This window comes from Babylonia areolata, chromosome 2 (assembly GCF_041734735.1).
Source record: "Babylonia areolata isolate BAREFJ2019XMU chromosome 2, ASM4173473v1, whole genome shotgun sequence".
NCBI classification, from domain to species: Eukaryota; Metazoa; Mollusca; class Gastropoda; order Neogastropoda; family Buccinidae; genus Babylonia; species Babylonia areolata.
Window position 1 is genome coordinate 61,548,816 of NC_134877.1, and position 12,500 is coordinate 61,561,315.

Below are 12,500 nucleotides of genomic sequence, written 5' to 3' on the forward strand. Positions count from 1 at the left end.
TTTGAATATACCATACTCTATTTGCATTAAGCCCTAAGGTCCTGGATCGAAATCGAGAAAGGAGACACCGTTGCCATTTATTTGTAATTATAGAAATGTATTTTTCCGACTGGAAAATATTTTTAAACGAAAAATACCAATTATATCTTGCATTTTCTTCCATGTCTGAATGCCAGTTTTGCTTGTATATGTTGATAAGACGATCCTTAAATTCCGAAATAAATGCGACATCACTCCCTACTCCTTGGCTAATCCATACAATCCCAAACCCATTTTTGACTAAAACATATTTTACATTGTCTATCCAGTTTTTCTTTCCTTCTTCATGCTGCTGTATTAACATATCATGAGCCTGCTTACACAGTCTTGTCGGCGGTAATTTAATAAGTTTTAACCAATACTTTATGCACTTTTTATTCTCTCTCTCTCCCTCTCTCCCTCCCCCCCTCGTCCACATTCCATCTCGCCCTCCCATCTTCCTCTCTCCCTCCCACCTCCTCTTTCCCTCTCTCCCTCCAATGTCCTCTTTTTCTCTCTCTCCCTCCCACCTCCTCTTTCCCTCTCTCCCTCCCACCTCCTCTTTCCCTCTCTCCCTCCAATGTCCTCTTTTTCTCTCTCTCCCTCCCTCCTCCTCTTTCCCTCTCTCCCTCCCACCTCGTCTTTCCCTCTCTCTCTCCCACCTCCTCTTTCCCTCTCTCCCTCCCACCTCCTCTTTCCCTCTCTCCCTCCCACCTCGTCTTTCCCTCTCTCTCTCCCTCCCTCCTCTTTCCCTCTCTCCCTCCCACCTCGTCTTTCCCTCTCTCCCTCCCACCTCGTCTTTCCCTCTCTCTCTCCCTCCCTCCTCTTTCCCTCTCTCCCTCCCACCTCGTCTTTCCCTCTCTCTCTCCCTCCCTCCTCTTTCCCTCTCTCCCTCCCACCTCGTCTTTCCCTCTCTCCCTCCCTCCTCCTCTTTTCCTCTCTCCCACCTCCTCTTTTCCTCTCTCCCTCCTCCTCTTTCTCTCTCCCTCCTCCTCTTTACCTCTCTCCTCCTCTTTCCCTCTCTCCCTCCCACCTTCCTCTCTCTCTCTCTCCCTCTCACCTCCTCTTTCTCTCTCTCCCTCCCACCTTCTCTTTCTCTCTCCCTCCTCCTCTCCCCCTCTCTCCTCCTCTTTCCCTCTCTCCCTCCCTCCTTCCTCTTTCCCTCTCCCCCTCGCTCCTCCTCTTTCTCTCTCTCTCTCCCTCCCTCCTCCTCCGCTTTCTCTTCCTCCCTCCCTCCTCCTCTTTCTCTCTCTCCCTCCCTCCCTCCCTCGTCCACATTCCATCTCACCCTCCCACCTTCTTCTTTCTCTCTCCCTCCCTCCCTCCTCCCCTTTCTTTCTCCCTTCACCCCATCCAGCTATTACCCTCTTTACTACCATCTTCTAAATCACGTCCTCTTTCTCTCTGTCTCCTATTTTGGTTGGTGGCTTTGCTGAAACAGGACATCAACAAGTCGAGCTTCACACGCGGTGTGAAGCCTGGAGGCTGTAAATACTCATTATCAACAGTCCGAAGGGCTTCCTCCTTGCATTCATTTTCTTTCATTTATCGGTAGACGAACGCATACGACCCACGAAGCTGTTCGGTCTCCTTCCCTTCTACTTCAAACAGTTATAGGCACGCGTAGTTTCTCTTTAAATTTGTCTCTCTGCCTCTGCCTCTGTCTCTGTCACACACACACACACACACACACACACACACACACACACAAAGAGAGAGAGACAGACAGACAGAGACAGAAACAGAGAGACAAACAGAAAGACAGACAGACAGAGACAGAGACAGAGAGAGACAGAGAAACAGACAGGCAGAGAGAGAGAGAGAGAGAGAGAGAGAGAGACAGAGAGACAGACAAACAGAGACAGAGAGAGAGACAGAGACAGAGAAACACACACACACACAACGAGAGAGAGAGAGAGAGAGAGAGAGAGAGAGAGTGAGAGTGAGAGAGAGAGACAGACAGACAGACAGAGACAGAGAGAAACACACACACACACACACACACACACACACACACACACACACACACACACACACACACACACACACACAATGGCACATTCACAAACACAGTCTCAGACACCCTTCTGTAAACACATCACGCCGTGCCGTCTTGTCCTAAAATCATAGTCCTCACTGAAACGGAGTATTCAGTCTTGAGGGGTTTCGATACATTACACAAAAAAGCCTGTTTATTTCCACAGCCTGACCTGGTGGTTTTTCTTTGGTGTCGTGTTTCCCAACCGAATACCTGTCACGCATCGTTAGACCTCGCCTGAATGGTGTGTGTGTGTGTGTGTGTGTGTGTGTGTGTGTGTGCGTGCGTGCGTGCGTGTGTGTGTGTGTGTGTGTGTGTGTGTGTGTGTGTGTGTGTGTGTGTGTGTGTGTGTGTGTGTGTAATTATGTAATACGTGTAGTCTCTGAATCTGTTTTATATTATTGTGCGCTAAATCATTATTTATCTTTTTCTTTCTTCTGTGCGTTATTGCGTGTGTGTGTTTGATGTCTATCTTAAAGCGCTTTGAGCTCTCTTTAAGGGAGGAAAGCGCTCAACAAATGTCCATTATTATTATTATTATTATTATTATTATTATTACTAATGGTCTGTTTCTAACGGGCAGATAGTGTTGTGTTGTGCTGTATGGTACACCCCATCAGTGTGCTGTTTTTGTTATATTCTCAGAGCACGGGCTTTCCCTTTATTCCAATAGTCAGGTTAATTCAGGCCATGAAGCGAGCAGTGGTCTGAAAAATTTCCCTTTCACCGTCATGTCGTATTTCAGCACCAGCTACCTAGGTTGAGCACCCATGTCACTGAAATGCGACCAGATCATGGGTCTGTTATCCATGGACCTACTGTTCTCAATTTTCGGTGGTTGGACAGGCAATATTTTCTACACATTACAGGGGAATCCCCAGCTAGAGGGAAAGAGAGGGACAGAAAGACAGTAAAAGGACACACACACACACACACACACACACACACACACACACACACACACACACACACACACACACACACACATACAAACAGGCAGAGACAGAGGGAGAGAGCGAGAGAGATACTAGTATATCCTGCATAAAACTTCTACTAACCTTAAAACTAAGGATTACACACATGAAATAACCATTATCCTGTGACATCGACTATTCACAGATTGCAAACAACACGATTACGTCTGACCAGTTGAGAAAAAAAAGAAAGAAAGAAAGGAAGAAAGAAATAAAGACAGACACACAGAAAGAAAGAAAGAAAGAATGTATGAAAAAGAAAAGGAAAAGCATTCGGATCCTTCTCCAGATCTTTTATTCCGTTTCATTTAATCAAAACCACACCAAAAGGAGACCTGGTTATTTCTTGTCTCAAAAGGTGGGAATGTAAAACAAGAAAGGAAGTTAAAGAAATTCAGACTCCTTGTTCAAAACCCCGCAAGCGCTTTGGGTTTCTATGTGAGGTGCTTTAGACAAGGGGAAGGGACCCCCCCCCCACACACACACACTCCCCAGGGAATTTTCCAACAGCGTCTCAACACAAAAGACAAGCTGGCCACCTCCTCCGCTTTGAATGCTGTGGGTGTTTTTACAACTTCACTGAGAAAATAAAAAGAGGGAAAAGAAGGAAGAAAGAAAAGAAGAAAAAAGAAAGAAATGAAATAAAGACAAAAATGAATGAAGGAAGGTATGTTTCAGTTTCAGTTTCTCAAGGCGGCGTCACTGCGTTCGGACAAATCCACATATGCTACACCACATCTGCAAGGCAGACCAAACGCGCTTGTCAGGCCTTGAGTGCATGCTTGTATATTTGTGTACCTATCAGAGCGGATTTCTTTTTCGTGATTTTGCCAGAGGACAACACTTTTGTTGCCATGGGTTCTTTTTCAGTGCGCCAAAGTGCGTGCTGCACACGGGGACCTCGGTTTATCGTCTCATCCGAAAGACTAGACGCTCAGTTTGAGTTTCCAGTCAAACTTGGGAGAAAGGGCGAGAATGGGATTCGAACCCACACCCTCACGGACGCTCTATATTCGCAGCCGAGCGACTTAACCATTCTGCCACATTCCTCCTCACAGGAGGGAATGAAAGAAAATAAAAGGAAGAAGCAAAGAAAGAAAGAAAGAAAGAAAGAAAGAAAGAAGAAGAAGAAATCCGTGGCCTGTGAACATTCTATACCCAGGCCATGTTCCCTTTTCCTACAGTTTTTTTTTTCTTCAGACGATGTTTTGTGCGCTTTTTCTCGCTCCTTTTGCCCATTCCCTTCCGTGTGTGTTTCCCTGTCTAATTACGCTAGCTGGTGGGTTTTTTTCTTTTCTTCTTCTTCTGCCAAATGGCTTACGTTACCGCTTTCAGTCTCTTCCTTAGGCTGGAAAAAAAAAGAAAGGAGATCTGATTATTTCTTGACACATATCATGTGTCAAGAATACACTGTCCTATCTGTATTTTTGTTTGTTCCTATCCGATATTCCTTATGACCAAACTAGGCTACAGTCTGGGAAAAAACCAAACCCCCCCCCCCAAAAAAAAAAACCCACCAAAAAAAACCAAAACAAAAAAAAACAAAAAAACAACAAAAAAACAAAACAAAACAAAAACCCAAAAAACAAAACAAAACAAAACAAAAAAACAAACACCCCCCCCCAAAAAAAAAAAAACAACAACAACAAAACAAAAACACGACATGCTTTGTTCTGCTCTTTCCTGTTCTACTCTCTCTCTCTCTCTAAATAAATATATAAATAGATTAAAAAAAAAAAAATCACCATTACTAAATTGGAAGGTCGATCTGGCAGGTGTGAGCGGAGGTGGAGGGAGGGAGAGAGAAAATGGACAATGATTTAAAATTAACTAGCAAATTAGACGAAAATTAATTCAAAATTGAAAATATATATATAAAAACAAAAACAAAAAAATCTTTAAAGTTCAACACGGTGCTTTTATAATAGACATCAGAAAGCAGCCAAGTAAATTAACACTGCTTGTTTATGACGGTCTGACCAAAAACCAATTTGTAAAACGTCCTCTTCCTAGTTTATGATGTGTCTTGACAAAAATGAAGGAGGAGGGGTGGGAGTGAGGGTTCGTGGCTGGGGAAGACGGGTATTCTCTTTCAGAATGCTGCTTTACTTGCATGTTGTTTTTGTTCTTTTCAAAATGTAACACAAAATTTCAGAAAGAGAAAAGTCGACAACGTGGACAGAAATACGTGTTCTGAGAGAGAAACTGACAGAGACAAAAGCTGGATATAGAAAGCACCTCTTGAGTCCGGAAGAATCTATAAAAAGGCTTTGATTTTCCTAAGCGATTTTATTTCATCGGGACAATAATCATATAAATGCGGGATGAATAAAACTATAACAAATATATACATATTTTCAGAAAAAAACCGCACATTTCTTTGAGATGAAACAGACTGAATTCAAAGTAACTGACTTGCTTTATTGTCCTCCAGACATTTCCACGAAGAAAACGATTACACCTATTGCTCGTTTACAACAATATCCGATGCATTTCTTTCTGAGAAAGAAGGAGTCAAGCCATAGGCGTTATCACAAGACACTAAACATCGGACACACCTTTCTAATCACCAACGAATACGTGAGCCAAACTATAAAGCAGCACATTGGTTTGCTTGGAATCTCCCGTCGGACCGACGGATGAGAAAGCAGGCAGGCTTATCTGTCGGTGTGTGTCCTCATATATGGGAGAAGAGGCCGATTCTGGATGCGAAGCACTTCCCACAAGTGTTGCAAGGGAAAACGTCTCCAGACGTTGAGCCCTGCTTCCTTCGCTCACGCTTCTCTTTAATGGCCAACGCTCTCTTGTTTTCTAACGTCTTTATGCCACTAGAGCACAGGATCCTTCAGCGAGAGGAGTCAAGGGCATCAGTTTCCCAGGAAGCGATGTCTATGTCACAGGCTTCACAGGATGTGACAAAGCAGCACATTAGACCATGTGGAAATATACTGACACTGGTAAAGAAAAGAAAAGTACGCGGGTTGTGCTGATAGTGCCACATGATAAGATCCAACGACCTTGCCAAAACAATCCAGAGGGAAACGGAGATGAAAACAGAAAAAAAATGAAGGACGAACAACATTGCAGAATGGACAGGAAAACCATTTGAAGAGACCGACAGACTTGAAGGAATCTGGAAAACAGTTCTTTGCGGCGTTCCAATAACTCGTTACAGAGTTTAAGAAGAAGAAGAAGAAGATGACGGCGTCTTTACAAAACATTAAATGAATTTAGAAAAAAAAGACTATGTCAGCTGCAGTCCTGTAGTTTTCTTCAACAGAGCCAACGTATGATACGAAAAATAACCACTTTCATTTTCCTGTGGTTATTCATGAATTTCTTGGATACAACATTGGTATACTTCGAATCTTTGTGATTTCGTTATTTTATATTCTACTTGATTATTTCGATCGTGGTTGTGCTGCTATATATTCAGTTGTGTTTTCCGTGCTGTATTCCATTTCGTCACGGCATATTTCTCTGTTTGCAGTTTTAGTCACTCGACCCGTTGGTGACACGACACGGCGAGGCAGCGACCCCCTTTCCATCCTTTGTTGGTGGTGTTGGTGTTGTTGGTGGTGTTGGTGTTGTTGGTGTTGTTGTTGTTGGTGGTGTTGTTGTTGGTGTTGTTGCTGTTTGTTTTCATTTTAGTCATTTGCCTCCATGAATATCTGTTTCCATATCAAATGAATTTTCTTTTCTTTTTAGAGCATTTCAAGGAAAAACTTTCTTGACGCCTTGAGTTATTTTACATGTCTTTTGTGAATGCTGTCCATGAGCCATCTGTATGACATATATACCTACACCATAACTGTGGGTCAGGTAGAGAGGAAGTGGGTTAATAATACCGGTCTCAGTGTGAATCGAACCGGGGACCCTTGATTCCTAGTTAGACGCTCTATCTACTTGGCCACAACGCCACCTATATGTCCTTTCCAGTATTCTACAATAGACATCTTATACGCGTAAAATATCATCTCAGTAACAGCTGTGTTCTTTTTGTCGGCTTTGATATGTTTATGTTTTTTCTGTTCCGAACAGCCTGACTGGAAAATAAGATGTTCGTTCAGAGTACACGAACATGCATACAACAAAACGTGCGCTCTCGTGCCCCACTTAACACGTATACACATAGGTAAACGTATTGTGTACATGTGCGCCCACTCGTTCGCGCAAACATGCAATTAAAGGAACACTCATTTTGACACACATGCATACACCCGCTCGCGCACGTACTGAAGTTTGTAAGCCTACATATCTGCCCGTTACACACTCGTTACACACACACACACACACACACACACACACACACGCAAGCACACACATTTACTCACCCTGCTTCGGAGGATCGAACCTGACCCGCTTCCCCTCGCCATCCAGATGACTGACATCACCGTCACCACCAGCACCACGACCACCTTGCAACGAACCTTCCTCACCACCTCCAGCTACCACCCTGTGCCCCCTCGCTCTGTCCTCCCTCAGCCCTGTAGGACGCCGTTTGGATTTCTTGGTCCCCTCATTCTTCCCTGCTACCTCAGCGGTCGTCCTGACTCCGAACCTTCCTCCTCTTCGTAAACTGTCACGTCCACGGAGACCGTTGCGCCAGGGTTCTCGAGCTGGGGCGTTGGTCCCACCACGTCCACGGAGGAGATCTTTTTGCTGATGTGGAGCGTCTGCCCCTCCGCCTGGCGGTGAGTCGTAATCCGGCTGAAGATCGCGCTGGACAAGGTTCTGTGGACGGTCCTCTGCGGCGTCTCTGATGTCCTGCGCGGAACGGTGGGCGGGGTGGGGGTGGGACTGGGAGGTGGGGAGGATGGAGGTGGTCCGGTCGACAGAGAGCATGGTCATCTCCAGAGCGAAGACGAACCAAGCAACGGGGATCCCGACCAGCAGGGCCTTTACCACGTAGTCCCTCACTCCCCGCCCGCCTCTGCGGCTTCCTCCGAGAAAACGTGACATCGTTTTTTGGGGGGCAAGTTCTTTCCACGAACACACACACACACCAATCACAAAACACTGAAGATTTTGCCGATTTTTTTTCTTTTTCAAATACAAAATGAGCGGTAGTTCGAACTCCGTTCAAACTCAGTTCAAACTGACAGGCAATTATTGATTAATCTTTCCAGTACTTGTTGTTGAAGTTCCGTGCATGTTTTCCGATGATGACATATTTTTCACAGTCCATGTATTATTGTTTCGAGATATCCGGAGTATTGTGGCGTTTAGATAAATGTAACACTTTCTCAGTACCGGCTCTGTTCAGTCAGTAGGTCACCGTGCCTCTCTCTCTCTTTCTCTCTCTGCGTATCGTTTTCTGTCGTCTGCGCTGGCTTTGTCTGTCACACACGTGCGTCAGCTGTGGCGAGGTTCCCTGTCGGCTTGTCTCTGTCTGGAAAGTGCATGTTGCCTGTCAAGAATACCTGGCTCCATTGTCACGCGGCCAACTGCTGTCAATACAACGAGCGAGGCACAAGCTGACAGTTTAAAAAGAGGGCGTCACATGTCAGTCTTTCTTCCTCTTCTTCTTTCTTTCTCTCTCTCTCTCCTTTTTTGCCTTCGCGGGTGACAGGAAAACAGAGAGAGAGAAAGAGAGAGAAAGAGAAGTTCAAACAAGTGCAAGCCGGGTTTTTGGGTTGTCCACACTTGCTCACGCTGTGTCAGCAAGCAAACGGAGTTGCCGAAAAAAAGAGCAGTTCAGTCACCCCACCTTTCTTCTTCTTCTTCTTTTTTTTCAAAAACACTCCCACCCACTCTGTCACCCCCTTCTTCCTTTCCCTCCTCCGACTTCCTTTCTTGTTTTCTCGCCGCTTGAAACTCCTTCCTTCTTGGCTGTTGAAACGAAAGTATAAAGCTGTCGTCTGCTTGTCGAAGTAGGGCAGTGGATTGGACGAATGGGGAAGAGCAAAAATTATATGTATAACAAAAATGGGGGTGGGGGGTGGGGAGGGAGGGGGACTGCAATCGATCAATGCTCGCTGGTGAAGAGTTGACAGGTTGTTTCCCTTGTCTGCCTTTGTCTCACAAACCTCACCTGGAAACGCCAACACCAACACCAACATCATCATCATCAACAACAACAACAACATTTAAAAAAACAACAACAACTAATTTTACGTTTTCATTTTTTAAGTAACATTGTAAGCTGATGTTATATGAATTCATTTTAACACATTATCCCACGATTTTCTCTCTCATTCAATATCATCTTCGTTAGTGGGCTGCAACTCCCACGTTCACTCGTATGTACACTCGTGGGTTTTTACGTGTATGATCGTTTTTACCCCGCCATGTAGGTGGCCATACTCTGTTTTCAGGGGTGTGCATGCTGGGTATATTCTTGTTTCCATGACCCACCGAACGCTGACATGGATTACAGATCTTATCGTGCGTATTTGCTTGTGTATACACACACGAAGGGGGTTCAGGCACTAGCAGGTCTGCACATATGTTGACCTGGGAGATTGGAAAAATCTCCACCCTTTACCCACCAGAAACCGTTACCGAGATTCGAACCCGGGACCGTCAGATTGAATGTCCAAGGCTTTAACCACTCGGCTATTACGCCCGTCACTTTCAAGATCATTATGCATCTCTCACTCTCGGTCACTCTCTGTACTGATGTATGTCTGACTTTCTGTCGCTTTGTGTCTGTCTCCCTGCTAAATCTTTTTCTTCGTATGTTTGCGTACTCTTTTTTTTAGTGGGTGTAGATTAGCAAGGACAGGTTGGAAGAATGATAGGCTATGCATAAAATCTCAGTCTTTCTGCTGTGAGTTCGCTCTCGTTGTCTCTCCCTTTATCTCGTGACGTGTTTGTCTTCCGTACCCATTTCCTCTCGTGTGACTTATGTGAATGGAATAGCATCGGGATTTGGGGAAGGGCGTGGGGTGGGGGTGGGGGCTGTGGGATGGGGGGAGGAAATGTCGCACATTGTGCCTGTCATCAAAAAAGGGGCAATTTTGTTTAATATACCGTCACACATACTGGTGATTGTAGATGTTTTGTTGAAGAAGAAGTTTCAGTTTCAGTTTCTCAAGGAGGTGTCACTGCGTTCGGACAACTCCATATACGCTACACCACATCTGCTAGGCAGATGCCTGACAGCAGCATAACCCAACGCGCTTGTCAGGCCTTGAGTGCATGCTAACATATACATGTACCTATCAGCGTGGATTTCGTTTTACATATTTTTGCCAGAGGACAATACTCTCGTCGCCATAGGTTCTTTTTCAGTGCGCTAAGTGCAGTGCTGCAGACGGGACCTCGGTTTATCGTCTCATCCAAAAGACTAGACGCTCAGTTTTGATTTCCAGTCAAACTTTGGAGAAAGGGCGAGAGCGGGATTCGAACCCACACCCTCACGGACTCTCTGTATTGACAGCTGAGCGTCTTAACCATTCTGCCACCTTCCTCCTGGAGTATAGGACTTCACCTTTGAATGCTATCGTTTTAAAGACACGAGAGAAAAGGTGAGGATTGTGTTGGGGGAAACGGGTAAAAACATGAGAAAAGGGTGAGGATTGTGTTGGGGGAAACAGGTAAAGACATGAGAAAAGGGTGAGAATTGTGTTGGGGGAAACAGGTAAACACATGAGAAAAGGGTGAGGATTGTGTTGGGGGAAACAGGTAAAGACATGAGAGAAGGGTGAGGATTGTGTTGGGGGAAACAGGTAAAGACACGAGAGAAGGGTGAGGATTGTGTTGGGGGAAACAGGTAAAGCCATGAGAAGAGGGTGAGGATTGTGTTGGGGGAAACAGGTAAAGACACGAGAGGAGGGTGAGGATTGTGTTGGGGGAAACAGGTAAAGACACGAGAAAAGGGTGAGAATTGTGTTGGGGGAAACAGGTAAAGACACGAGAAAAGGGTGAGAATTGTGTTGGGGGAAACAGGTAAAGACACGAGAAAAGGGTGAGAATTGTGTTGGGGGAAACAGGTAAAGGCATGAGAAAAGGGTGAGCATTGTGTTGGGGGAAACAGGTAAACACATGAGAAAAGGGTGAGCATTGTGTTGGGGGAAACAGGTAAAGACACGAGAAAAGGGTGAGGATTGTGTTGGGGGAAACAGGTAAAGACATGAGAAAAGGGTGAGGATTGTGTTGGAGGAAACAGGTAAAGACATGGGAAAAGGGTGAGAATTGTATTGGAGGAAACAGGTAAAGACATGGGAAAAGGGTGAGGATTGCGTTGGGGGAAACAGGTAAAGACATGAGAAAAGGGTGAGAATTGTGTTGGGGGAAACAGGTAAAGACACGAGAGAAGGGTGAGGATTGTGTTGGGGGAAACAGGTAAAGACACGAGAGGAGGGTGAGAATTGTGTTGGGGGAAACAGGTAAAGACACGAGAAAAGGGTGAGAATTGTGTTGGGGGAAACAGGTAAAGACATGAGAAAAGGGTGAGGATTGTGTTGGGGGAAACAGGTAAAGACACGAGAGGAGGGTGAGAATTGTGTTGGGGGAAACAGGTAAAGACACGAGAGGAGGGTGAGGATTGTGTTGGGGGAAACAGGTAAAGACACGAGAAAAGGGTGAGGATTGTGTTGGGGGAAACAGGTAAAGTTTCTTAGTTTCAGTAGCTCAAGGAGGCGTCACTGCGTTCGGACAAATCCATATACGCTACACCACATCTGCCAAGCAGATGCCTGACCAGCAGCGTAACCCAACGCGCTTAGTCAGGCCTTGAGAGAAAAAAAAGGTGAATAAATAATAGATAAGCTTACATAAATAAATAAATAAATAAATAATAATTATAATATAAAAAAGGTAGTAGTAATGATAAAAAAAAAAAAATAAATAAGACAACAATGATGATGAATAAGCAAATAAATGTAAAACATGAAGACACACATTCACACATACACCCACACATGCATAACAGATATGCACCAAGCATACAGTTTCACAGATATGAAAGCACAGTCAAATACATATAAACGTACATGAACTCCAACACACACACACACACACCACACACATTACCCTGCACATCTCTACCCCCCTCCTCCACACACTCATTTCCAGGTAAAGACACGAGAAAAGGGTGAGAATTGTGTTGGGGGAAACAGGGCCGGGTAGACGGAGGGTGGAATGTACGATGAAATGAATATTTGAAATCAATCAAAGTACACCTCTGAAAACGGAGTATGGCTGCCTACATGACGGGGGTGGTGGGGGTGGGGGGTGGGGGTGGGGGTAAAAACGGTCATGCATATAACAGTCTGATCGTGTACATACAAGTAAACGTGGGAGTTGCAGCCCACGAACGAAGAAGAAGAAGAAGAAGAAGAAGAAGAAGAAGGAGAAGAAGCAGAAGAAGAAGCAGAAGAAGAAGAAGAAGAAGAAGCAGAAGAAGAAGAAGCAGAAGAAGAAGCAGAAGAAGAAGAAGAAGAAGAAGCAGAAGAAGAAGAAGAATCAAAGTACAATAAAAACAAAAACAAAACAAACCCAAACCTATTGTCTTAAGAATTATA

At 44.8% G+C, this 12,500-nt stretch overlaps 1 protein-coding gene across 1 annotated transcript in view; it reads right to left on the reverse strand.

Annotated features, from left to right (window-relative positions):
• Positions 1 to 12,500, reverse strand: part of LOC143279542 (polypeptide N-acetylgalactosaminyltransferase 5-like) — a 44,790-nt gene that overhangs the window by 28,538 nt on the left and 3,752 nt on the right. Inside the window, exon 2 of the mRNA XM_076583611.1 lies at positions 7,365 to 9,064. Within this exon, the coding sequence (XP_076439726.1) occupies positions 7,365 to 7,992 (628 nt within the window). The 5' untranslated portion in view covers positions 7,993 to 9,064. The remainder of the gene's footprint in view (positions 1 to 7,364; positions 9,065 to 12,500) is intronic.